The sequence below is a fragment of the Ochotona princeps genome, chromosome 25, assembly GCF_030435755.1.
Source record: "Ochotona princeps isolate mOchPri1 chromosome 25, mOchPri1.hap1, whole genome shotgun sequence".
Taxonomy (NCBI): Eukaryota; Metazoa; Chordata; class Mammalia; order Lagomorpha; family Ochotonidae; genus Ochotona; species Ochotona princeps.
Window position 1 is genome coordinate 13285360 of NC_080856.1, and position 23073 is coordinate 13308432.

General features: G+C 44.5%; 2 protein-coding genes across 3 annotated transcripts in view; both read right to left on the reverse strand.

Annotated features, from left to right (window-relative positions):
• IFRD1 (interferon related developmental regulator 1) overlaps positions 1 to 22870 on the reverse strand; it is a 28861-nt gene extending 5991 nt beyond the window's left edge. The window contains exons 1-8 of one of the 2 annotated variants that reach the window (XM_058681337.1): positions 22545 to 22870; positions 7264 to 7368; positions 7035 to 7119; positions 6184 to 6308; positions 3842 to 3999; positions 2495 to 2545; positions 2233 to 2411; positions 2036 to 2144 (exon numbers count right to left, since the gene is read on the reverse strand). In XM_058681337.1, the coding sequence (XP_058537320.1) occupies positions 2036 to 2144; positions 2233 to 2411; positions 2495 to 2545; positions 3842 to 3999; positions 6184 to 6308; positions 7035 to 7119; positions 7264 to 7312 (756 nt within the window). In that variant the 5' untranslated portion in view covers positions 7313 to 7368; positions 22545 to 22870. Of the gene's footprint in view, positions 1 to 2035; positions 2145 to 2232; positions 2412 to 2494; positions 2546 to 3841; positions 4000 to 6183; positions 6309 to 7034; positions 7120 to 7263; positions 7369 to 11180; positions 11324 to 22544 lie in introns of those variants that run through there. The other variant, XM_004592453.3, reaches the window with a different exon arrangement.
• LOC131483384 (uncharacterized) lies at positions 11318 to 11670 on the reverse strand. The gene has a single exon (XM_058681338.1). It carries the CDS (start codon positions 11654 to 11656, stop codon positions 11318 to 11320), a length of 339 nt encoding a protein of 112 aa, XP_058537321.1. The 5' UTR covers positions 11657 to 11670.
• Positions 22871 to 23073: the final 203 nt, after the last annotated feature.

Below are 23073 nucleotides of genomic sequence, written 5' to 3' on the forward strand. Positions count from 1 at the left end.
CACAGCTTAACTCTTCTGGCTCTCCAATTCAAAAATCACACATTGCCAGATTTCCAATTATTCTTCTTACAACAGATCAGTTATTACTAAAGAAACTGAAAACACTGCTCATTTCTGAATTACTGGCACGTTTCAAATAAGCAATATGGCATTGAAGTCAGGCTCAACACAAGTGGTTTAAGATGCTTTAATCTCTTATGGGGAAAACTGCAAAATGCGTATCTATTTGCTATGACTTTAAACACTGAAGGCCTTTTTGTTATGGTTAACATGGTCGTCCATTTCACTGGTCTCTTTTTCTCAGGTCTTCTTATTCCCAGCTATCTTTCACAATCACATTAAAAAACTAAAAGAACTCACATGTAACATAATTAACCAAAACTATAGAGTACAAAATGAGTGATCTTCAATGTTGACTATTCGTATGTTTGTAACATTCTTTGCACCACAGCTTATAATCATTTAACTTATTCTGTTAAGATAAGCAGCTATTTTTCTAGGCAATCTTCAAACTATGGATATGGTTAATCCCAGAAAGTCTAAATGTGATTTCTTTTAATGTCGAAAATGAAATGAGAAAAAAATTTTGTCGGTTAAAACAAGCTTGAAATTAGTATGATAAATATTCCAGCTTTTAAGTGTTAAGATACTATCACACCATTCAATGTTTCAGATTGCGTATTAATTGTTCCAGCAAACCTTTCCTTCCAATGTTCTAATTTAGTCTCATGTTGGAATTAAAATAGACTCATTATATTACTTTATTTAAATTTCCATACACTTAATTCCATCAAAATATGGGAAATAAAGAGTTTTGCAGTGGCAGGCACATGGCCAGTGCGCACAGGTCAGACTGCCTGGGTGCCAGGCCTGGCCCAGCTCCCACGTGGGAAGCAGCAGTCCCCTGCCCCTCACATGGAAGCCGTGATTACAATCGCAGCTCCAGGGCTCAGTCAGGCTAAACACCCCACAGTGCACAAGACAGTTCCAGATTCCCCCGCAAGAGCAAAAGTCTACAGCCCAAACTAGCCCTGCTAACGTGGACACACTCCAACATAAGCTGATCTTAGCAAAGAATAAAAATGGTCACTTGAGTTCATGGTCTGTGAACCACTGGGGACAATAAAGCACTAAAACTAGGAAAAATAACTTAACAGTTTTAGAGAACAGGGTTCATAAAATGCTTGAGCACTAAAAAGAAAATGTTACACATAGCAACAACAACAACAACAAAAAATGCCCACTAACAGCATCCAAGAAACTACTTATGGGAGTTTAGGATGACTGTACAATAAAGTTGTATAATATGGGACAAATAAAAAGCGGGCCTCCAGACACCACCAGATTCTAATTCTTATCAATATTCAGAGGAATCATTACTACAATCATTACCACACAGCAGGGTCAAGCAGAGTCTGAAATCTACTACTCACTGTATCGCACGGTAGAAATCAGGAATAGCCACCCTCCACATGATAAACACACAATTAAATTAGATAGCAATTACAAATTGCCCAGCCACTCCCAAAGCGTAAATGCTTATGCTAATATTCATGATTTAGAAGGTTTATATAGAATTTACACCTTTCAAATATCTGTGCAATTATACTATGAAGATAGTTTCAATACCAAAAATAAAGTAGATTTTGCAGTCAGAATAGCTAGGTGTGAATCAGACATTCATCTTTTTCAGATCCATAAAACACTAGAATTATTACATCAACACTACAATGATTACATCAACAACATATGTTGCAGCTTCCACGTGTAAAATGCAAAGTTAAGTATCATCCATGGGTTTACTTGCTAAAACTACAGTCAGCAACAATTAAGTATAATGCACAGTGCTCAAATATTGTTCCAGCAATTTCTACTGCAGTATGCTCTCAGAAGGTCTAGACCAGAACTGCCAAGAAATGGGGTAATCGATCACAGGTTCTCTAGCTGTGCTCTAAAGTTACAGGACCAGGTTTTCAGCATGAAGATATCAATGGAAAAATGGTCCTTGGGACTTGTTTGCTAATTATATACTTACACTCTCCATCCCTCTGGCCAGTTCAAAGAGGAGTGCCAAAGATTCACCAGCAGCTATCCTCATGTTTACATCATCACAAGAGAGGAGGCTGGGAAGTTTGTGGAAATGCCTAAAAAATAATTAGTCATTACTACAGGAATGCAACCAATTATCCCGATTAACCATTGTCTTTATAAAGTAAGAAACAAAATACATACACCTCGAGCTTTTTCTTGACTTCGCTGATGGGACATATGGTCAGCAACAACGTCCATGCAAGGAGCGAGCTGATATGAAGCACCGTGTTGGGGGTGCTGCAAATACCATTCGTGTCTTTGTCTTTCAGATAGGACTTGGTGAAGACAGTCTCCAAGCATTCGAGAGTTGAATACAGCTCCTAGTGTATGAGAACACGACATGAGACCATCACCCTAAACTAGAAATGACAACAGGATACTGGCATCAAAGGGCTCTACTTACAGTAATGTCATCTGTGGCAATAAAACAGCAAACACCAAAGCAAGTCGCACACTAAAAAACAAAAAGTCACAGAACACATACAGACGCTATTGTTTATAATCTCATTCCTCATTAATTCTGTATTTCCTGCCTTTATAATTTTAATTGGAGACCTTCCTAATAACAGCACTCTAGTAGGACCCATTTAGAGTATTTAACAGAACCTCGTAGCCGAAACAGCCGAGTGTCAACTCAACTCTATCACCAAACTCACAATATGACCTTTGGAAAGTGATTCTGTTTGTTCCTCTTGGGGTATAAAATCAAAGGGAATAAGGTGTACAAACTAAGTACTTAAAGTCTATATCTATTCCAAATTATTAATCTATGTCATTAAACCATTTTGAAAGGATGAGCTAACGGCCCCTAATGATGACAATGATGAACTAACTGCCAGAGATGCCTGCTGGATCATTTCAAACTTCAAATCAGTGATAGAAATGACACATAAACATTTGAGGAGAAGCCCATTTGCTCTTTTAGATCTTTGCCAGGAGCCCGGAACTCTGGGCGACCTCCTTATGGGTGTCAGGAACTCTAGAACCTGAGCCGTCATCTGCTGTTCCCAGGATGCACATCAGGAAGGAATCAGAAGCAGAGGACGTAGGATTCCTTAGGGACGGACATGGCATGTGGGGGTCCCAATCACCAATTTAAGCCACTGTTCAAGCCAGGGAGGAGAGGAAGAAGGGAGGAGGGATAAAGGGAATATTATTATGTCCTTATAATTTTATCTACAAATCACATTGAATCTGTTAAGAACTAAAAGTTAAAATTTTAAAAAAGGGCCTGACGTGATAGCATAGCTGTTAAAGTTCTCGCCTTAAACACACCAGGATCCCATCTGGGCGCCGCTTCTAATCCCGGTAGCCTCACTTCCCATCCAGCTCCCTGCCTGTGGCCTAGCAAAGCAGTCAAGGACGGCCCAAAGACTTGGGACCCTGCACCCGCGTGGGAGACCCAGAATAGGCTCCTGCCTCCTGGCTTCGGAATGGCTAAGCTCCAACTGTTGGGGTCACTTGGGAAGTGAAACATTGGACGGAAGATCTTTCTCTGTCTCTCCTCTTCTCTGTGTATCTGCCTTTCCAATAAAAATAGATAAACAAATAATTAAATTAAATTTAAAAAAAAGCCACTGCTCCAAACACTCTCCCCTAGGAAACTTCCTGAAGTCTCAGGAAACTGAAAAGAACAGCTGTCATGTTTCCCTACTCACTAAAAGACAACCAAAGATAAAATATGAATAAAAATCCACATGCCTGAGTGACATCCTAGATAAATCTGTGCATCTAAACGTCTTATACTTACAGTTTGCCTGGCCTGGACACTAGCTGTCCCATCACAAATTATTTTCTTTAGGATTGGTCCAAGAGTTTTTAAAATCTCTTCACTTTCGATTCCAGGGCCCAACTGAATGCACAGGACAGATGCCAACGCGGCAGCCGCTCGCTGCTCGTCACTCTTCCCTACGAAGGACAAAACGCTATGTTCAGACTGCTTGACTGAAACAGCAATTCCCCAGATTTTCCTTAATTAATTGTAAAAGAGCATCTATGAAACTCTCACTATTCAGCAGGTTTTGACAATTTATACATTAGTGAAAGTAAAGTTACAATTTTAGAAATAAACGAATCTCACTCCAATCCCACACCCACCACTTCCTAGCCAAAAGGTGCCCATTAGGCACTCTGTCTCTTGTGGGAAACGGAGACAAGTGCCTATCAAGGGAGTAGTACAATGGGTCAACAAAAACCAAACGAACTTCAGAAAGCTCACACAAAAACGGAATTTCAGTGCCAGCTTATTTTGGTGCAAAAAGACTGAAATCCAAAAATACCTTTTCATAATACATATTTTCCACAATACAAAAAACACACTTTGCACCAAAACAACCTCATTTTCCACCTATGAATTTTTTTTGGTGCCAAGGTCTTTGAATGAATTCTAAGCATTTCAGACGTTCCTGACAGAAGAGGTAATCCCTCAGGGATTCCCTAACAAAACTTTCCTAAATACTGGATTAAAGTCAAAGGTTCTTTTCAAAATACAGAAAACCCATTTACATAAATTAACCTTTTTGAGACCTGTATACCTCAAAGGGTTTGGGCAAACACAACTCACTACCTGATAAACTATAAACTTACAAAGCAGGCAGACTAGAATGGAATTTTTCAAGGTCACCTTGCCTAACTGACTAAAGCAGGCTGTTTCACTGCAGAGCACCCGCTAAGAAGTTCCTGAAGGGAGTGTGCGTTTTGTGGGCATTGTAGGGAAACAGCTGTTAGGAGGCTGTCTACGATGTTCCCATGCTATATCTGAGGCCCTAGTTCAAGTCCCAGCTCCAGCTCCCAATTGCAGCTTCCGCTACTTCCCAGCCCCAACCATTGCAGGCGGATGTGAGGACTGAAGTGCCACGTAAGAGACTTCTATCTTTTCCTCTCTTACTCTACTGTTTTTTAAAAGATTTATTTTATTGGAAAGTCAGATTTACGCAGAGGAGAAACATAGAGAAAGATCTTCCATTCATTGAATCACTCGCCACATGGCCCCAAAGGCCAGAGCTGAGCCAATCCGAAGCCAGGAGCCAGAAGCCTCCTCCGGACCTTCCACGGGGGTACAGTGTCCCAATGCCTTAGGCTGTCCTTAACTGCTTTCTCAGGCCACAAGGAGGGAGCTGGATGGGAAGTGGAGCAGCCAGGATACAAACTGGCGCCCAGATGGGATCCCAGCACATGCAAGGCAAGGATTTAGCCACTGGGTTATTATGCCAGGCCCTTTCTCTACCTTTCAAATGAAATCATTTTAAAAGCCACTACACTGCCTCGTGAAATTTGGCTCTGCTATCAACAACAGCCCTAATAAATAGTGGAAGCCTGAACCTTTACTCTTTCATTTAGGGTTTTGTTCATGACTAAAGTTTCCATCCGCTTTGAGACAAAGTGAGAATAAACATTCATTTTAAAGAAACATGCATGCTTCCCACATTCTTGATGCTAACTTTCTTGTGTTAATGAAGTAATGATGACAGTAAAAAGCAATTCTTTCCCTAACATTCTAACTGGCAAAATAAGTACACTGGCCAGATGTGCATCTTGTTTTTGTTCCTCCTTAAAACTGTAAAGTCTGGCAACACTAGACTTACTCTCTCTGGTCTTTCTTTATGCTTCAAAGTTCCATTACCACAACAACGTAAATTCTAGAATCTTTACTACAAAACTTAGCATTCAAATCCAAGGGATATTCTGAAAATGGAATCCATCACATAAGCATGTTTCCAATAAATGCAGGAGAAATGAGTTAGCTAACTACAGAATTTCTCAATTTTGGAAAAATAAACAGCGTGGCTTTTTTACGTAATACTTTATGTTGGTATCCAACACATGTTATAAAGCTGTGGTAATAGAACACGGGAACAGCAGTCAGCTGTCCTGATACAGAAAAGGATGACAATCTGGCCCCACTTCTTTCCAGTTTCCACCTGCTGCCAAATGAACTCAGGTTCTGGCAAGTCTTACTCTAAGTTACAACGGCATGGAGTATTCCTCAGGTGTTCGGGTCACACAGACGAGTTAGTGTTCCAGCACCTTCACACGTTACTGCAAAGCAGGTCCTTAGTCACTCGGCAGCAGTGACTCAGAGCAAGGCCTTACCTTTCCTCAGACAGCGTTCAACGCTATCAGTTAGAGTCATTCTTCTCTCCAGAACAAATTCATAGAGCATTTTTGAAGCTAGTGCATTTTTAACACCTTCAAGAGCTGCTTGCCTTGTTTTTGCACTGTTCACGACAAAATGTAAGATGGGAAAAGAAACATCTGTCAGTCTGACTCTTAAAAATAGACCTTATTTCCTTCTAAATGCTTTTCATCAAATTTTTTTAAATTGTCATCACGTTTTAACCATTTCTCAATATTTTTTCATCCACAATTTTCAATTTTTCAATTGCGAATTTGAAAAAGTTTCCATTTTTACAGCACATAATACACTGTATATAATAGACTTTTGTTTATTAGTTTGAAGGCCACAGCTTTAAACAGCTATATGCTACAGTTTCAAAATCCAAGACAGGCTCTTTACACATTTCTCTAAGTTCACACTGTGAATGCAGCAAAAGGCAGAACCCTGCTTCTCTCTTCCGGGCTTTCGAATTCCTTCGGTTTAAGTCAAGTCTAGAGCAACCACAAAGGAGACAAAGCAGTGTTGCCATTTTCATGTCCGACAAAACAGTAAACAGTCTCCAGCAAAGTGCAGTGGTCAGCTTTAGTTCAACAAATTGACTTTAACTACACTCAAACACTGCTGTGTTCATGTCACTAGGTCAGAACTACTGCTAACCAGTAATGCTACCATCCATATTAAAAGTCCAAAGAAACAACAAGCGTTAAAAACCCAAAGTAAATAAATCAAGCTGTGGGAAAACACACTGCTTCATCAGAAAAACAAAACTAAACAATAACAAAACTGATACGAATCATGCAAACTGACTATTCTTAACACTTCTTACCTCTTGTCAAGGGTCAGGTCGATTAATCCTTTCAACTTGTACTCTAAGTCTTCCTGAGTTCCCTCCTCATCAAGGACTTCTGGTCCTGAGGAATAACACAATCACCATCATTTAAATAGGAAAAAAGCCTCCACAGAGGGAGGAATGGTATATCTTGGCTACAAGAACTTTGCCACTTAAAAACACTTTTTCATCTAAAAGTTGCAAGCTTGAAGTTTCACACGCATACCATCTTCAGCAACACTGGAAGGATCGCTGTAGCCGCTGCCGTGGCTCATTGTTTCTATCGAAGCGTCCTCATCACTGAAAGGCTGAACGTGCCGATGCTGACCACCTGTCGGGTAAAGAGGAAAGGGACAGACGATCTTGACATGTAACTTACTTCAGAGAAATCCAGGCCCCAAAACTGAAACTTACTTTTTATTTTATTTATTTCTATTTATTTGAAAGAGATAAAATGATCTTGCATCTGCTGGTTTACTTTTCAGATAGCCACAACACCCCATGATGACATTAGACTGAAGTCAGGGCTATGACCTCCACCTGAGAACTCCATGTGGCTGACAATGATCCAAGGGCTATGATGCACATTACAAAGAAGCTGGATCAGCAATAAAACTGGGGTGACTGGCTCTGTAGTGTAATGAACTGGGCCACTGCGTGGTATGCTGGCATCCCATATGAGGACTGGTTCAAGGTCCAGCCATTCTACTTTCTTTTTCTTTTATTTTCATTGGAAAGACAGATTTACTGACAGCAGGACAGAGAGATATTTTTCATCTGCTAGCTCACTCCATGGGCCACGATGGCCAGAGCTGGGCCAATCAGAAGCCAAGAGAAAAAGTTTTTACAGAAAACTTAAACTAAGGAAAAAAGACTAAAATTTTGATTTGGCACCAAAGCCTATCAAAAAGCTGCCAAATCAAAAATTTTAAAATACTAATGCATTCCTAAAAAAGTGAAATTCTCAAAACTATAATCTTTCTACTTCACTAAGGAAAAACTGCATAATCACTTAGGGACTTCTGCATTCATGAAATGACTGCCCAGTCATAATCTCTTATGAGCACCGAGTTAACTAAGTCCCAAGTTCTGCCCCGACAGTGGCCTCAAGGCCCTATACACTGTACGGTCCAATGACCGTGGCCTCAAGGCCCTATACACCGTAGGGTGTAATTTCTCTTCCCAGTAATTCATGGATTGCAGCAAATACCAGTAGATCCCTATGTTCATTTTCTACCTTAAGCTTTTCTTTTCTTAATCCCCTAAATTTCAGGCTGCTATTTGTTTTTTTTTTTGTAATGGAAGGTGTCTTTTTCAAAAACTATGTATAAAGACAGAACTTAGTGTATTTCTTTTATTAACATAGCAGATGCCCTTTTAAAATCTGCCCAGTGTGAAAGCTGTGACAATCAGAACAGTAAAGTATTAAAAGTAATGATGTCCACATGACAGCATTTCTAGGAGTGCTTGGGGTAGAAATAAACAAAGATCTATGACATCATACTCTGTTCCTGGATCTTTCTTCACTCATTGCCTTACAGGCTGAAGTCACAGCAATAAACGAGTGTACATCTGACCACTCCCATTAACACCCACTCAAACGTCAACTCCCTTTTTTTAATTTTCCAAGGTCAGCCTGTCTCAGGGTATTCCTTTGCATTCTTAACTCTGGTCTTGTCTGACCAACCAGCCTAAGACTCACAGGAAGAGGGGCTTAAGAGAGCCCAAAATGATCTCCTGACACCTGCGTCAAACACGTTGTGTTATTTATCGCCATTAAAGAGGTGATACTCTGTAATTTGTAGATGACTCACCAACAGGATGTTGGTTCTTTCAAAAAAATACTCTTTCAGAGCCAAAGCAGTGGTGCAACCACCACTTGTAACAGCAACATTCCATATTCAACTTCAGGTTCAAGTCCCACTGCTCCACTTCAGATTCAGCTCTCTCTTACTGTTCCTGGGACAGCAGCAGACAATGGCCCAAGCCTTGGGCCCTGCCACCCATGTGGGAAACAGAGATGGAATTCCTGGCTCCATCCCGGCCCAGATCAGGTCAATGGGAGTGAGCCAGGAGTCAAAAAATAGATCTCTGTCACTCTGCCTTTTAAATAAATTAATCTTCTATTAAAAAAATAACTTCAAACTACAGTAAGTGCTGCAGTACTGTGGCACTGTGACACAGTTACCTATACCTGGTAAGAACTCAGTTTTATTGGCTTCCTAGAACTATTAACTTTAAAAACAGAGCTTAAATATACAAGAGATAAAGGGAAGCTGGTTATTTGAAAAGCTCATTCCACTCCCGGGGTGGGTGCTGTGCTACAGCGTGTTAAGCACCCTGGACATCCATCCCAGAGCACCTACTGGAGAGTTCCAACTGCTTCCCACCCAGGTCCCTGCTGAAGTGCCTGGGAGCAGACAGCTCAAGTCACTGGGCCCCTGGCCACCTGCACAGGAGGCCCAGATGGAGTTTCTGGCTTCAGCAGAGCACAGCCACCTCTTTTGACCATTTGGGCAGTGAAATGGCAGATGGGAGATTTCTTTTTCTTTGTCTCCCTATATCTCTGCCTTTAAATAAACAAATCTAAAAAAAAAATCCAACCCTTCTTGATGTCATTAAAAACATCAACCAGTGGTGTGTGAGCTAAAGTTTGTAACCATATTCTGTCTTCTCAACTATTATTAATTGAATATGTAAAGATTTCACCTGGTGCAACTTGTTACAAAGAAGTCAATCCAATGGCCATACACTTCCCCATTTCCAAATACAAGAGGCAACCTGTGTAAAGTTCCTACAACAGTCAAAGGGCGTATATTTTTATAAACTAGTAAAAATTCGTTCACATCTGTTTATGCTAAACTAAAACCGACGAGACAGCAGCAGCCCTCGAGGCAGTGTGAGGCGAGGTCAGCACTCCACTGGCCGCCAAGGCTGTATAAACTTGCATGAGGAGGGCAGGCAGCCTGCCAGGAAGCTTCAGATGGCAAACACGTGCTTGTGATTCACAGGCCATTACCAACAATCATGTTTGACATTGATAACTGGCACATTTATTTTTCCGGTGTACATGGGAATATCATCCGAGGGTCAACAAGCGGCAACTGTGTCCACAAATCTAACAGCCAACCTTAGCTGCGACGCTGTAACATGCTACTATTTAACACCATCATCTCGACCAAAGGAACTTCTGCAGGAAATGATTTTTTGCAGTTTACTATTTAATTTGAGCTCCACAGTGTCTCCCAGTAGGCTTTGTAACTTTAGCCAGTAAGGCAATAGCACACATTTAGTTACGCACACCCACCCAAGCAAGCCTTCAGCTTTGCAGTCGGGGGCACAATAGCCCTAAACTTCCAGCCAATTGCAACGGGAGCGCCCACCACCCCCACCTAACCGGGCTTTCCTGCAGAGAATGCACAGAATGTAGCACAAAGCAAAACGTGTTTGTACCCCTGGGGTGTCGGAGATCGCCTCGGCGGGTGGCAGTGGGTCTGAGGACCACCGCAGATGCCATACTGAGACGCGAGCTTAGACTAGGGTGGGGCAAGGTCCCCAAGCCGCCAACGCCTCGGCCTGAGCAAGTGGACACGCGGCACACGAGCAAGAAAGCAGCGGGACGCGAAGCCACCCCAAAGCCTCTGCGTCACCCCCGTCCCTCTCTGCCCAGACCGCGTGACGCAAGTGCCCATCCAAACCCGCCGGACGTTTGGCATTCCCGAGAACTCCACGCTGGAGCCTGGAGGTGGCGGATGTTAGAGACGAGGAGGAGACAGAATGAGCCCTAAGCACGGCTCTGCTCCACTTTTCGCCAAGGGAGAGCTCGCCACAGCCTCTAAGGCCAGCTCCTGTCCCCGCCAGCTCCAGGTCACCACGCACACACCCGCGTCCAGGCACCCCACTCCTCCCCGCTCCCAAGGCCGGGTGCCCAGTAGTCGGACTCGCAAGCCAGACACAAATCTCGCGAGGTCAGGACCCCGAAGCACGCTGGGAACCGCAGTTCGCTAGCCCAACTACGCGCCCTGGAGTCGCAATGTCTGCAGGAGTGAAAGAACTACAACTCCCATCGCGCCCTCAGCCGGGAAGCTCGCCGGGCCGGCCGGCCGGCGACAGAGACGCCGGCGCCGGGGAGACCCGCGTTACCTGCTGTTGCCGCCGTCGCCGCCACCGCTGCCCCTGAGCCGCCGCCGCCGCTGCCACCGCGGTGGGGAGTGTTCCTCTTCTTGTTCTTCGGCATCGTGGGACGCCCGGTGCCGCCTCAAGTCGGAGCTTAGCGAGGATCAGCCGATAGAGCTGCACTTTTTACTGGTGCGTCTGTGCGTCGGGCGGCTGAGAGGAGAGTCTTGGGCTAACAAGAGAGGCGAGAAGCGGCGGGGGTAAGAGTGGGCGGTGGCGGCAGCAGAAATCCCCGTGAAAAGCTGTGATCGGAAACGATACATGTTTCTCTCTAGCGCGGGAGCGAAGGCGGGGCGGGTGAGGCCTCGACGCCTTAAGTAGCAGGACCGTCGGCCGTCGTCATCGGCCGTAGGCGGGACTCGAACTCTGGCGAGCCAATCCTCGCACATCTCCCCACCCGAGTCCTCCCCGGGAGGCGCGGGCCGCCGAACTACCACTTCCATGATGCCAGTCGGCTTCCAGCGCTCCCGGGACAAGCCTTGATGGCCCCACAGCCTTCTGGGAAACGTGGTCCTAGCGGGGACGAGGCCCACCCTGCAGCTCCGCCCCGCGCGCCGGCCCATTCTCTGCCCTTGCCGTGGCGCGGGCTCCCGCCTTGGGCTGGGCTGCGCTCGTCACCGGGGCGTGAGTCACAGGGCGGGCATGGGGGAGTTCCCAAAGGTCGCTTCCATCGTCGGGCCACGCTGTCCTCGTGGCCGCTCTGGCTTCGGCGGGTCGCACGTTCTTCTTTTGAACTCTCTGCCTACCTCCCCGCGGCCTAGCAGGGGTTCTACCGGTCCTGGACACGCCCGTGGTTTCGGTGGCTGAGTTAGTGCCTGTGGTGGAACCCCTGTACCGCCTGGCCTCCCACTCCCCAGAATGCGGGCTTGTGTCTTAACTAGTGTGGTTCCTGGCTAGCGCCTGTTCTAGTCCAGAAATCTGGTGAATTCGTGTTCTGGGTTTGTGTACAAGAACGCTGTAGCTTTACACGATTCCACCTGCCAGTCAGGAGGTCGATTTAGGATGAGAAACACCTGGTAAAACAAACAGGAGCTATAAATATCAATCATCGCAGCGGTGTTTGGGGTTTGTTGCTCAGGATGCTTCCAGAGCTCGCCTTGCTTGTTATAACACTTGTCTGTCATGTATTTAGGATCTATTCTTAGGACAGACCACACTCGCTGACTCACCACTGGAGTGATTGAGCACCTCACCAGAGCTGCCTCCTCCTAGGTCCCAACTGCATCTCAGACCAGCATCCCCACAACACAGTTTGCTGTCTTCCTGTCTTCCCTTTGGCTGTTCTCTGTACTGTTATTACCCTCCCATATGTTGACATTCCAACATTCATACCAGTGTGTGTGTGTGTGTGTGTGTGTGTGTGTGTGTGTATCTCCTCCCCTCCCCCCGTCCCTTCCTTCCTCCTTCCCTCCCTCGTTCTCTAGTGGTTCTCCACTCCCCCCAAAAAAGACAGCTTTAAAATAAAGTTTTTGCACTCGTACTCCTTCTTCCACTTATAAATGGTTCCAGTTCATGCCCTTGGAAAGTTTAAGGAATTTCCCGTTCTTTTGTCCATGATTCAGGTGAGACAATGCTGCCGTATTTATTTAAATAGCCCCCACTTTATTATACAACTGATTTAGTGTAATTGCTCAGAAAGAACTATTGTTTCCCATTAACTATTACAAATATTAAGCACGTAGGAGCTAGCACTGGCATCTCACATAAGTGCCATTTGGACGCCTGGCTGCTCCACTTCCCATCTGGCTCCCTGCCAATTGCCTAGGAAAGCAGAGGCTGGCCCAAGAAGCTCCTGGCTCGTGGTTTCACACTAGTTCAGCCCCAGCCCTTACAGCCATCTGGGGAATAAACCAGCAGACGAAGATCCCTCTTTGTCTCTTCTTCCTTTTCTCTGTAACTTTGCTTCTCAAATAAATATATTTTTAGAGTTTGACCTTAGGGCCTGGATGCAGGGAGCTTCTAACAGCCTCGGGGCTGCTTGGGGTATACAAGTCAGGTCAGGATATGTTAAGTGATTGGGGTTTTTTTGGAGGGGGGTTGTTTTCCCCTAACTTACTTGAGACAGGGAGAGAGATGTCCCATCTGCTGTTTGGGTCCCTAGATCCTCACAGCAGCCGGCCTGGGTCCTGCCGAAGCCAACCTGAGATCCCACATGGCTTCCAGGGCCTCTGCTACTAGAGTCATTACTGATGCCTCCCAGGGTCTGCCTCAGCAGGAAACTAGAGTTAGGTGTCAGAACTGGGTGGTGACCCAAACTTAGTCACTCCAGGACTGAATGCAAGCATGCCAATCAGCGTCTGCACCATCATGCCAAACGCCACCCCTAAACGATCCTTTGAGAAATAATTATTGAGCAAGTGTTTCTGGGTCAAGGGAAGGAAGAAACTACACAACATTAGATTCATGAAGTGTAACCTTCAGGATAGGGAATTCTGGGAGATACTTTGATAAAAATCACCTTTTCATAGTTTTACATCGACCGTGCAGTTCCAGATCAATACAGGTATCGAAAAAAATTGGGTCGTGTTGCTCATGGGACAAATGGCTTTCAATCCCACATATTGTTTTCTAGCGTGTTTAAAGAAATGACAAGACGCCAAACACTGAGTCACCAAATGAATACAAATACGAGGAAGAAGGGGGAAGCCCAGGAGCAAGGCAGGGGAGCTTCAGCCTAGCCAGGTTTACCGTTTTATTCAGGAAAGAACGCCATTGAGGACTCTGCCTCCATCTGCTTGGTCACAAGAGTGCCATGTGACAGACCCTCCTCTGCCTGGAGTGACCGGCCTGAGGTCTACAGTTGCCACTCAGATCCCAGAAGGGTGCTTCCCCCTCTGCGTTCTCAAGCAGCTTCCGTACCCAGCCACCACCACCACACCTCCCCACTTGAAGTATTCAAGCACATCTCAACTGCCTGATGCTCTTCTAGTATAATCATTATTATCTCTCCTCCCTACTCAAATGTTAGAATCATGGGAAGAGATCCTGTCTGTTTTATTCACTGCTATTCATCCGTACCAAAATGGCACATGGCACTTAGCATTCATTTGAGTGATAGTTACTGCTTAAAGGCATGGATAAAAAGTTGAAGAGCACTTCTCTGTCCAGGACATCCTCTTACAGAATCTCCTGCTCATCCCTTAAGCCACAGATTCTGGCCGTGCAACATGTCTGATTTAAATCTTACCTTGCCTTCTCCCAAGTGCCAGTAATTATACATAGCATCATTCTTTCTTTTTTTTTTTTTTAACTATTATTTAAAAGGCAGAGTGACAGAGATGAAGATGAAGAGACAAAGAAATATTCCATTCTGTGGTTTATGCCCACACGAGCCATGGCTAGGCCAGTCCAGACCCAAAATCCAGAAACTCCATCTGAGTCTCCCTTTTGTTTGGCAGGGTCCCAAGCACTTCTAGGTATATCAGCAGGAAACTGGACTAGGAGCACGGAATAGGCGGAACTCGAACCTGCACTCCAATGTGGGATGCCGCATCACATTGCGCACTGTGCCACAATGCCTGCCACTGGACTGTACTTATTTGATTACTTGTCTGTTTCCCCATCAGAAACAAACTCCACTGGATGAAGTGCAGTCTGTCTTTTCTGAACCACACTGGGTCTTCCAATATACTTGCAGTACCTTGGCATGTATTAGAAAAGGGATTTAAACCTTGCTAAGTGCAGTCCTACTGTCTCTTCAACACAGAACAATGTACAGATCAGTATGTAGCAGCCTAGGGTAGATAATACCTATGTGTGTCTAAGGAGAAAGTATATTTCCTCTGTTTCTGAGCAGGTCTCTTAGAAGTAGAGGACCAAGGTCCCAGTGCGGTGGCCTAGCAGCTAAATTCCTTTCTTGAAAGCGCTGGGATCCCAGATGCGCACTGGTTCTAATCCCCGCAGCCCTGCTTCCCATCCAGCTCCCTGCTTGTGGCCTGGGAAAGCAGTCAAGGATGGCCCAAAGCCTTGGGACCCTGCACCCATGTAGGAGACCTGGAACAAGCTCCTGGCTCCTGGCTTCAGATAGGAACAGCTCTGGCCGTTGCGGTCACTTGGGGAGTGAATCATCGGACAGAAGATCTTGCTCTCTGTCTCTCCTCCTCTCTGTATATCTGACTTTCCAATAAAAATAAATAAATCCTTAAAAAAAAAGTAGAGGACCAAAAGTGGGAGGAAGGATGAGATTAACCTCCGTGAGTAGTGTGCACTCGCATGCATTTCAGGTAATTCTTACAGCAGCCCAGTGCCAGTTCAGGAAAGAGCAGTCTTACCACTGTGTAGGTGAAGAAATAGGCTCGTGGAGGGGTTTTGCAACTTCCCTAGGGTCATACCACCAGTAAACAGCAAGTCTGATGAAAAACGAGGCCCCTCTGATTCCAAAGTTACCTTTGTTGCATGGGAATCTGGCCGCTAGTTCCCAGGAGTCTTGGGTTACCCTTGCGTTCCCGCCAGAAGTGGCCCCTCTGGGCCCCTCCCTGCCTTGATCCCCTTTCTTTTAGGGGCTTGGCCACTTGTGTGTGATACATGTCCAGAATTTGCGTGCTGAAGGTTGTTTTCAGCTTTCCATTTTTCCAATAAATATCTTAGGCTTTAAAGGAATTGTATTGTCAAATAGTAATGTTATTCAAAGTTTTTAAAACTATTGTTACATTTTCAGTTGTATTACGTAATTTTTAAAGTGCAAAACTTGAAATCCCGGTTTAAGAAAGGATAGAGTGGCAAATTTAGTTTAAATCCTTAAACCTCAAAATATATTTTGTTGGCCTTACTTGTATGTGGGAGGCATTTGTTTGTAGTTTTCAGCTTTGAAAATTGCATATTCGTTTTCTAATGAAATTCTGACCAAAAAGCAGCACAAGTCAGGTGTCTTCTAAAATGACAATCTTTTTTTATGCTACCAGATTGCACTATTATCAAAAATATATTGGACACTGTGTTAGAAGTATGAGGCACCAGCAATTAGCCGTCCCATATGGATGCCAGTTCAAGACTTGGTTGCTCCACTTCCAATCCAGCTTCATGCTAGTGTGCCTGGGAAAGCAGTGAAGAATAACCCAACTGTGTGGGTCCCTATATCCCTATGAGAAACCTGTGCAGTATCTCAGACTCTTTGCTTCAGCTTAGCCCAACCCTGTCATTGCAGCAATTTGGGGAGTGAGCGGGTAGTCACAAGACTCTTTTTCTGTAAATCTGATTTTCTAATAAAAAATTAAATCTAAAAAATGAATAGTATTGGTCCCGGCACAGTAGCCTAGGGGCTAAAGTTCTCACCTTGCATGCACCAGGATCCCATATGGGCACAAGTTCAGGTCCCGGCTGCCCCACTTCCCATCTAGCTCCCTGCTTGTGGCCTGGGAAAGGAGTCAAGGATGGCTCAAAGCCTTGGGACCTTGCGCCCACGTGGGAGATCTGGAAGAGGCTCCAGTCTCCTGGCTTTGGAACAGCTTAGCTCCAGCTCTTGCAGCCACTTGGGGAGTAAACTTGTGAATGGAAGATTCTCTCTGTGTGTAAATCTTACTTTCCAATAAAAATAAGTAAATCTAAAAAGAAAGAAAGAAAGAACGAACACTGTTATGAGCCATGTGTTCCATATTAGGTTTAGCCAGAAAAATAATTGTGTGTGTGTGTGTGAAATGCTGGAACTCTTCCTGGCAACAACATGTGTATACATTATCTCTTCTTCAAGGGTGAAAACTGTCACTGCACTTTGTCATTTGGACATCCTTTGACACTTCGTACCAAACGTCATCTTTCACATCCTGCAAACGTTGTCCTTTCCATCTGTCTCTGCATGTCAACACTGAGCTCTGGCCAAACGGCCAGAGGATCTGAAAATTTGAAAAAGACCTAAGGGACCAGCACCATGGTGTAGCAGGTGAGGCCTCCTACAGTATACCTGCATCCTGCAAGGATACTGGTTCATATCCTAACTGCTCCACGTCTGACCCAGCTCCCTGCTGGTGGCCCAAGAAGAACAGTGGAGGATAGCCCAAAGCCTTGGGCCCCTGCACCCACATGGGAGACCCAGAAGAGGCTCATCTACTGGTTGACTCCTCAGATGGCTACAATGGCCAGAGCTGGGCAGGCTGAAGCCCAGGAGCCAGATAAAGGATTCTCTCTCTCTCTCTGTTTCTCTCCCATCTTCCTGTATAAGTATGGCTTTCCAATAGCTTAAAAAAAAAATTTAAGACTTAATATCTGCCCCATGTAGGAAGCTCTTTGATAATATGGTTAAGATCCAGGTCCCTAATTCTATTCCAGGGTTCAGATTTTAACCAAACTATTGGCAAGGAATTTTTTTAAATTTTTTTTTAATTGGAAAGTCAGATTTACAGAGAAAAGAGAGACAGAAAGATCTTCTGTCCGCTGGTTCACTCCTCAAATGGCTGCAATGGCCAGAGCTGAGTCAGTCCAGTGCCAGTGATCTATTGTAATCCATCAACATCTGATATCTTTAAGAAGAAAGATAATGATAGAGAATAAAATTCACAATACATTTAAAAACTGAAGATACACTAAGGTATGAATTCACATATTACCAAGAGCCCAGTAAAACTATATAAACACGATTACCTAAACTGACCAGATAAGATATATTGTTGCTAAGATCAACTTTGATTTATTCTGGCTGATAGAGTTCACATACATTGTCTGATCACATAACTCTCTTTCTTTTCTTTTCTTTTCTTTCTTTTCTTTCTTTTCTTTCTTTTCTTTCTTTCTTTCTTTCTTTCTTTCTTTCTTTCTTTCTTTCAGATGCATTTTTACTGTAAAGGCAGATCAGATTATGAGAACTAGAGACAAGGAAGAAAATCTTCTATCCACTGGTTCACTGCCCAAATAGCCACAGCTGAGCTGATCCGAAGCCAGGAGCCAGGAGCTTTTTCTGGTCCTCCCACACAGGTGGCAGGGTCGTGGCTTTGGTCGATCCTCTACCGCTTTCCCAGGCCATAAAAAGGGAGCAGGATGGGAAGTGGAGCAGCCGGGACATGAACCTGCACCCATATGGGATCCCGGTGGTGTATGCAAAGTGCGGATTTAACCATATAACCTTTTCTATTCACAAACTAGTGCACAACACACAGCCACAGCAAGTTTCCTCAGGCTCAGTTTTGGACTAGTAAATTCCAAGTCTGCCTCTGTCGAGGTGAGCGTTCATTTCTCCTGGCTGATGGAGTCCATGTACATGGTTACAGTCAGATCATGTACGTTTGCTGCTGATGAATTACTTACTACACACAACCTCACATTCCTCTAGTGTGGACTAGCGAATTCCAGGTCCGTTTCCTCTTAGTGAACTCCACAATGAAATAGTATTGCTTCACAATTACATTTATCCAGAAAAATGAATGTTCAACATGACAGTCTCATGGCAAAGTCTGTGAAACCAAAGCCAGCCTCCGGCCACCAACAGTATCCACACTGGCTGGTGTTTTACAGTGGAGCCTGGAGCAGTCTAAAGAGGGAACAAATTTGAGGCCCTTTCATCCCTCATAATGACCATTGTCCTGGAAAACCTCAACTTCTCTGAGGAGAAACCCTGGAGGAACTCCTAATTTGGTGGTGACTGTGACAACTGAAGCTTTCAGAGCCTATAGGTGTATAGGTCTGCAGGGGGTTATGTATTGGACCTGCCTTTGAGGGAACACGGCAGGGGAGAGCCAATGTCTCCATCTCTTGCTGGGATCTGAAGTAAGATCATTGTCACCCAGCAAAGTATTACTCTGCTTACTATTCAGCAAACCTATACGAGGCTCCTTACAATTTAAGCCATGGTGAACATTTGTTCACGGAACAACAGCATTCAAAACTAGAAGTGCCAGGTTGGCATTTGAAACCTCTCAGAAGGGGGTGTTAAACAATGAAGGGTGTTTTGAAAATAACACTTCCCAAAATGTGTTATTCAACAGTCAGGTATTACACAATCGTCTATAAGCCAAAATATGATTGGCTCTTACAAGGTCTAGGTGTATGGAAAGCACTATGTTACATTTGTTTAATATGTTTGACTCCTTCTGTACATGTACAGTCCAGAAATCCCCCAAGGAGAATTCAGATGGTCTGTGAAACCTCTGAAACTATATGCAAAATATTATGAAGTTGAGAGCCAAAATGATTTAATTCTATCCCATTGACTGCAATTTGTCTTTATGTAATAATAGACTCAATAAAAGTTTCATTAACAGATCTTATAATGATAATATAATGACTTAATTATTATGGCATGTAGGATTTAATAACCCCTCCATGGTTTTTTTATAATCTATAGCAGACATAAAAATACACCCCAACCTGGCTGCTGTAGCATCATCATCATTTTATGGGAACTGCAGTCACTGCTAACCATAGGAAAATTTAGGGGGTGTGGCACTTTGGTGTAAAAATTTCAGCTGCTGCCAGTGGTGCTGGCATCCCGTATGTATGCTGGTTCAAGTCCCGGCCTCTCCACTTCTGATCCAGCTCGCTGCTTATGTTCCTGCGAGGGCAGCAGAGGATGGCCCAAATCAGGCCCCTGTACCCCTGTGGGAGACCAGAAGGAAGTGCCTGTATTCTGGCTTCAGACCAGTCCAGCGCTGGCTGTTACTGCCATTTGGAGAGTGAACCAGCAAATAGAGTATCTCTCTCTCTGTCTCTCTCTTCCCCACCCATTCCCTCTCTCTCTGTGACTCTACCTTTCAAATAATTAAATCTTCAAAAATAATTTTTTTGAAGGATGCTACATATCCTTTCTCTTGCTGGGAGTGAGACAGTCCTGCAATGTGGAGTATTACTTATACCAAATAAAATGGGGATTGCAGGATAGATTTCAACACTTTTTACCTATCAGCCAGCTGCCTTTGTGCAGTACACAAAACATACAACTTTATACAGCAGCCTCACTGGGCCCCCAAATGAGAATATGTTATGACTCTTTGATAGTTTCACAAATTAAAATACCCTTTACAGTCAAAAATATATCAGTTACAAAAATATGGACAATATTTGACAAATTCACATGTTTTAACAATGTAACCTCTCCAAAACTGAGAGGTCTTACAGGGTTATGCCCATTCTGCGGCTCAAAACATGTATTTTCAAGATTGATTGATTGATTAATCTGAAACACAAAGTTAACAGAGGGAAGGAGGGATACCAAGATAAAGAGATCTTCCATCTGTTCATTTGCTCCCCAAATGGCCACAATAGCAAGAACTGGACTAGGCTATAGCCAGAAGGCCAGAACTCAAACCCACTCTCCATCTTCCTATTTTCCGAGGCACATTAGCAGGAAACTGGATCAGAGCAGCTTGGACTTAAACCGGTGCTCATATAGCTTCCCAGTGACACTGGCAACAGCTTAACCTGCTGCATCACAATGTTGGCCCATCAGTAAACTTTATGTAACGAATATATTCATGCAGACGAGAGAGTTTGGGAAAGTGAAGTGATTCTAGCACCATTGTGTTGTGTTTGCACTCACAGGAAGGAGTCAAGCCCTGTTTGAAAGATGGCTCTCTGGATCTCTCAATCACAGCTTAAAGTAACAATCCCCATCCCCCAACCTCACTCCCAGGCGTGGCTGTATCATTGGCTGCGTTGTTCTGTGATGGGCATGTGCCCAGATCCCATATGGGTGCCAGTTCGTGTCCCAGATGCTCCACTTTCCATCCAGCTCCCTGCTTGTAGTCTGGGAGAGCAGTTGAGGATGGGCAAAGCCTTGGGACTCTGCACCAGTGTGGGAGCCTTGCTCTTGGCTTCAGATCAGCCCAACTCTGGCTATTGTGGCCACTCCGGGAATGAATCAGCGTAAGGAAGATCTTTCTGTCTTTCGTTCTCTCTGCAAATCTGCCTTTCCAATAAAAATAAATCTAAAAAAAGAAAAGAAAGAGTTACTGGGCCAAGAAAGCATGTAGCTCAGCAGGTGTCAGGACATCTGTGTCCCTACTGGAGCACCTGGATCCAGTGCCAACTCTGCCTCCTGACTCCAGCATCCTGCCCATGCAGACCCTGGAAGGCAGCAGTGATGGGTTCTTGCCACTTGGGGGGGAGGACAAGATTGAGTTTCTGGCCCCTGGTTTCAGCCCCTGCCAGGCCCATGACAGGCGTTTGGGGTGCTCTCTGTCCAGTTATCTCTCCACATCTCAAAAACCAGTCATGGAACAACAGACAGATGGAGATAGAACGTGTAGACCACTTTCCACCTTCAGAAATGGGGAGATGATTAGAAGGGATGGCAGAGACACACAGGTTTGTTTCCTAAGCTTGTTTGAAGATATCAGTGGAGCGAAAAATGAAAAAAAAATGTTATAGGGTCTATCACTGGAGATTTTAACCTTATTTAATCAAATGGACCAGTCTCTTTAAAGTCACAGGGAAAACAAAACAAAACAACAACAAAAATAAAAACAACAACAAACGTCACAGGGAAGAAGGGGAGAATAGTAGAGCCTACAAACAGAGTAGACAGGAAGTAGAATAAAAGTCTACCTTCCTGGCAGCCTCCCCCAGCTCCTCTCATTATAGAGAGCTAAGCTCCAAACATTCCCATCGCTCCTCCTGCTCAACATTGCTCCACCAAAACACATTACCTGGAAACCATACCTCCCTGTTCTCTAGTTTGTCGGGTCAATGAATTAGATAAATGACTTCAAGGGAGAGAGACACCTTGCCTTGCCTCCCACACGCTCCTTCATGAAGTTGAAACATTCTTTATTCAGTACATAAACAGATCACCTTCCATGTCCCACAGCTCAGAATATGGAGGCAAATAGGATAATTCCTTGCCTTCCTGGAGCTTGACTCTGAGAGCCATGCGTCCACATCAGTGTGACTCGTCGGAAGACAATTCCTCTGCTTTTGTGACCTGGTTAAGTTAGCAAAGTGAAAACTGTAGGGATGAGGTACATGGCATAATTGACACCAACGTGGACACTGCACATCCTCTTCTGGCAGCTGGAAGAATCCAGATCTAGACCATAGATCAGTGACAGAAATAACACAACATGTCCATCTTGAAGACATATTAGGAAAGGAAACAGTTATTTGTTTAGGAACATATGTGAGCGTTCCTGGCTGGTGGGTCTTAGGAGGCTTGATTTTCTACCAACAGTATATACTGCCCCGCCTCTCTTCCTTGCTCACCACCTTGCTGGCCTGGCTTGAATTTTCCCCCATGTTCTCCTGCATAGAACTGATCACTTCTAGGTATTGTTGAATTTCAACCAGCCCTTTCTGATCCATGCCAGGCAGGCAATAGTGGACACAGGCGAAGACAATGGCTCTGAAATCAAAAGGCTTGAATTAAGGGTCTCAGTTTTCTCACATGCAAATGGAAATGATAATCACACCTACCTTGTTGTCAGCCTCTAAGGATTGAACAGGATGTCCGTGGAAAGTTCTCTCCGTACAACGTTGGCACCTAGCAATCACCCATAAATGTTAAGTATTATGGGGCATGGCTACCAGGCACACTGGCATCAGCCCAAAGCATGACCAGTTCAGACTCTTGTTTCCAGTAAAAAGGAAAAAAAAAAAGAATAAAGGAACATTAAATGCTGGGATAAGTTACCCATACACCCTTTATAGAACAACCTTGTGCTCTTCGAACTTAGGCTGAATCAAGAGCCAGAAGAATAGCCCGGTTTTAAGGGCAGTCAGCCTTGCTAGGGCCTCCTGGGTTGGCCTTCGAAATAATAGGAAATGCTGAGTCATCCTGCCGCTGGGGTAGGATGGGGGCGGGTGGACTGTGGTCCTGAGCCACAGGCCTCCCAGCAGAGCGTTCCAGGGCCTCTGGTCTCCTGGCCCACTTACAGCTGACCTTCTGTTTGTCACAGCCCTCTCTGCACTCCAACCTCTCACTCACTGGTTCAACTGGTTATTT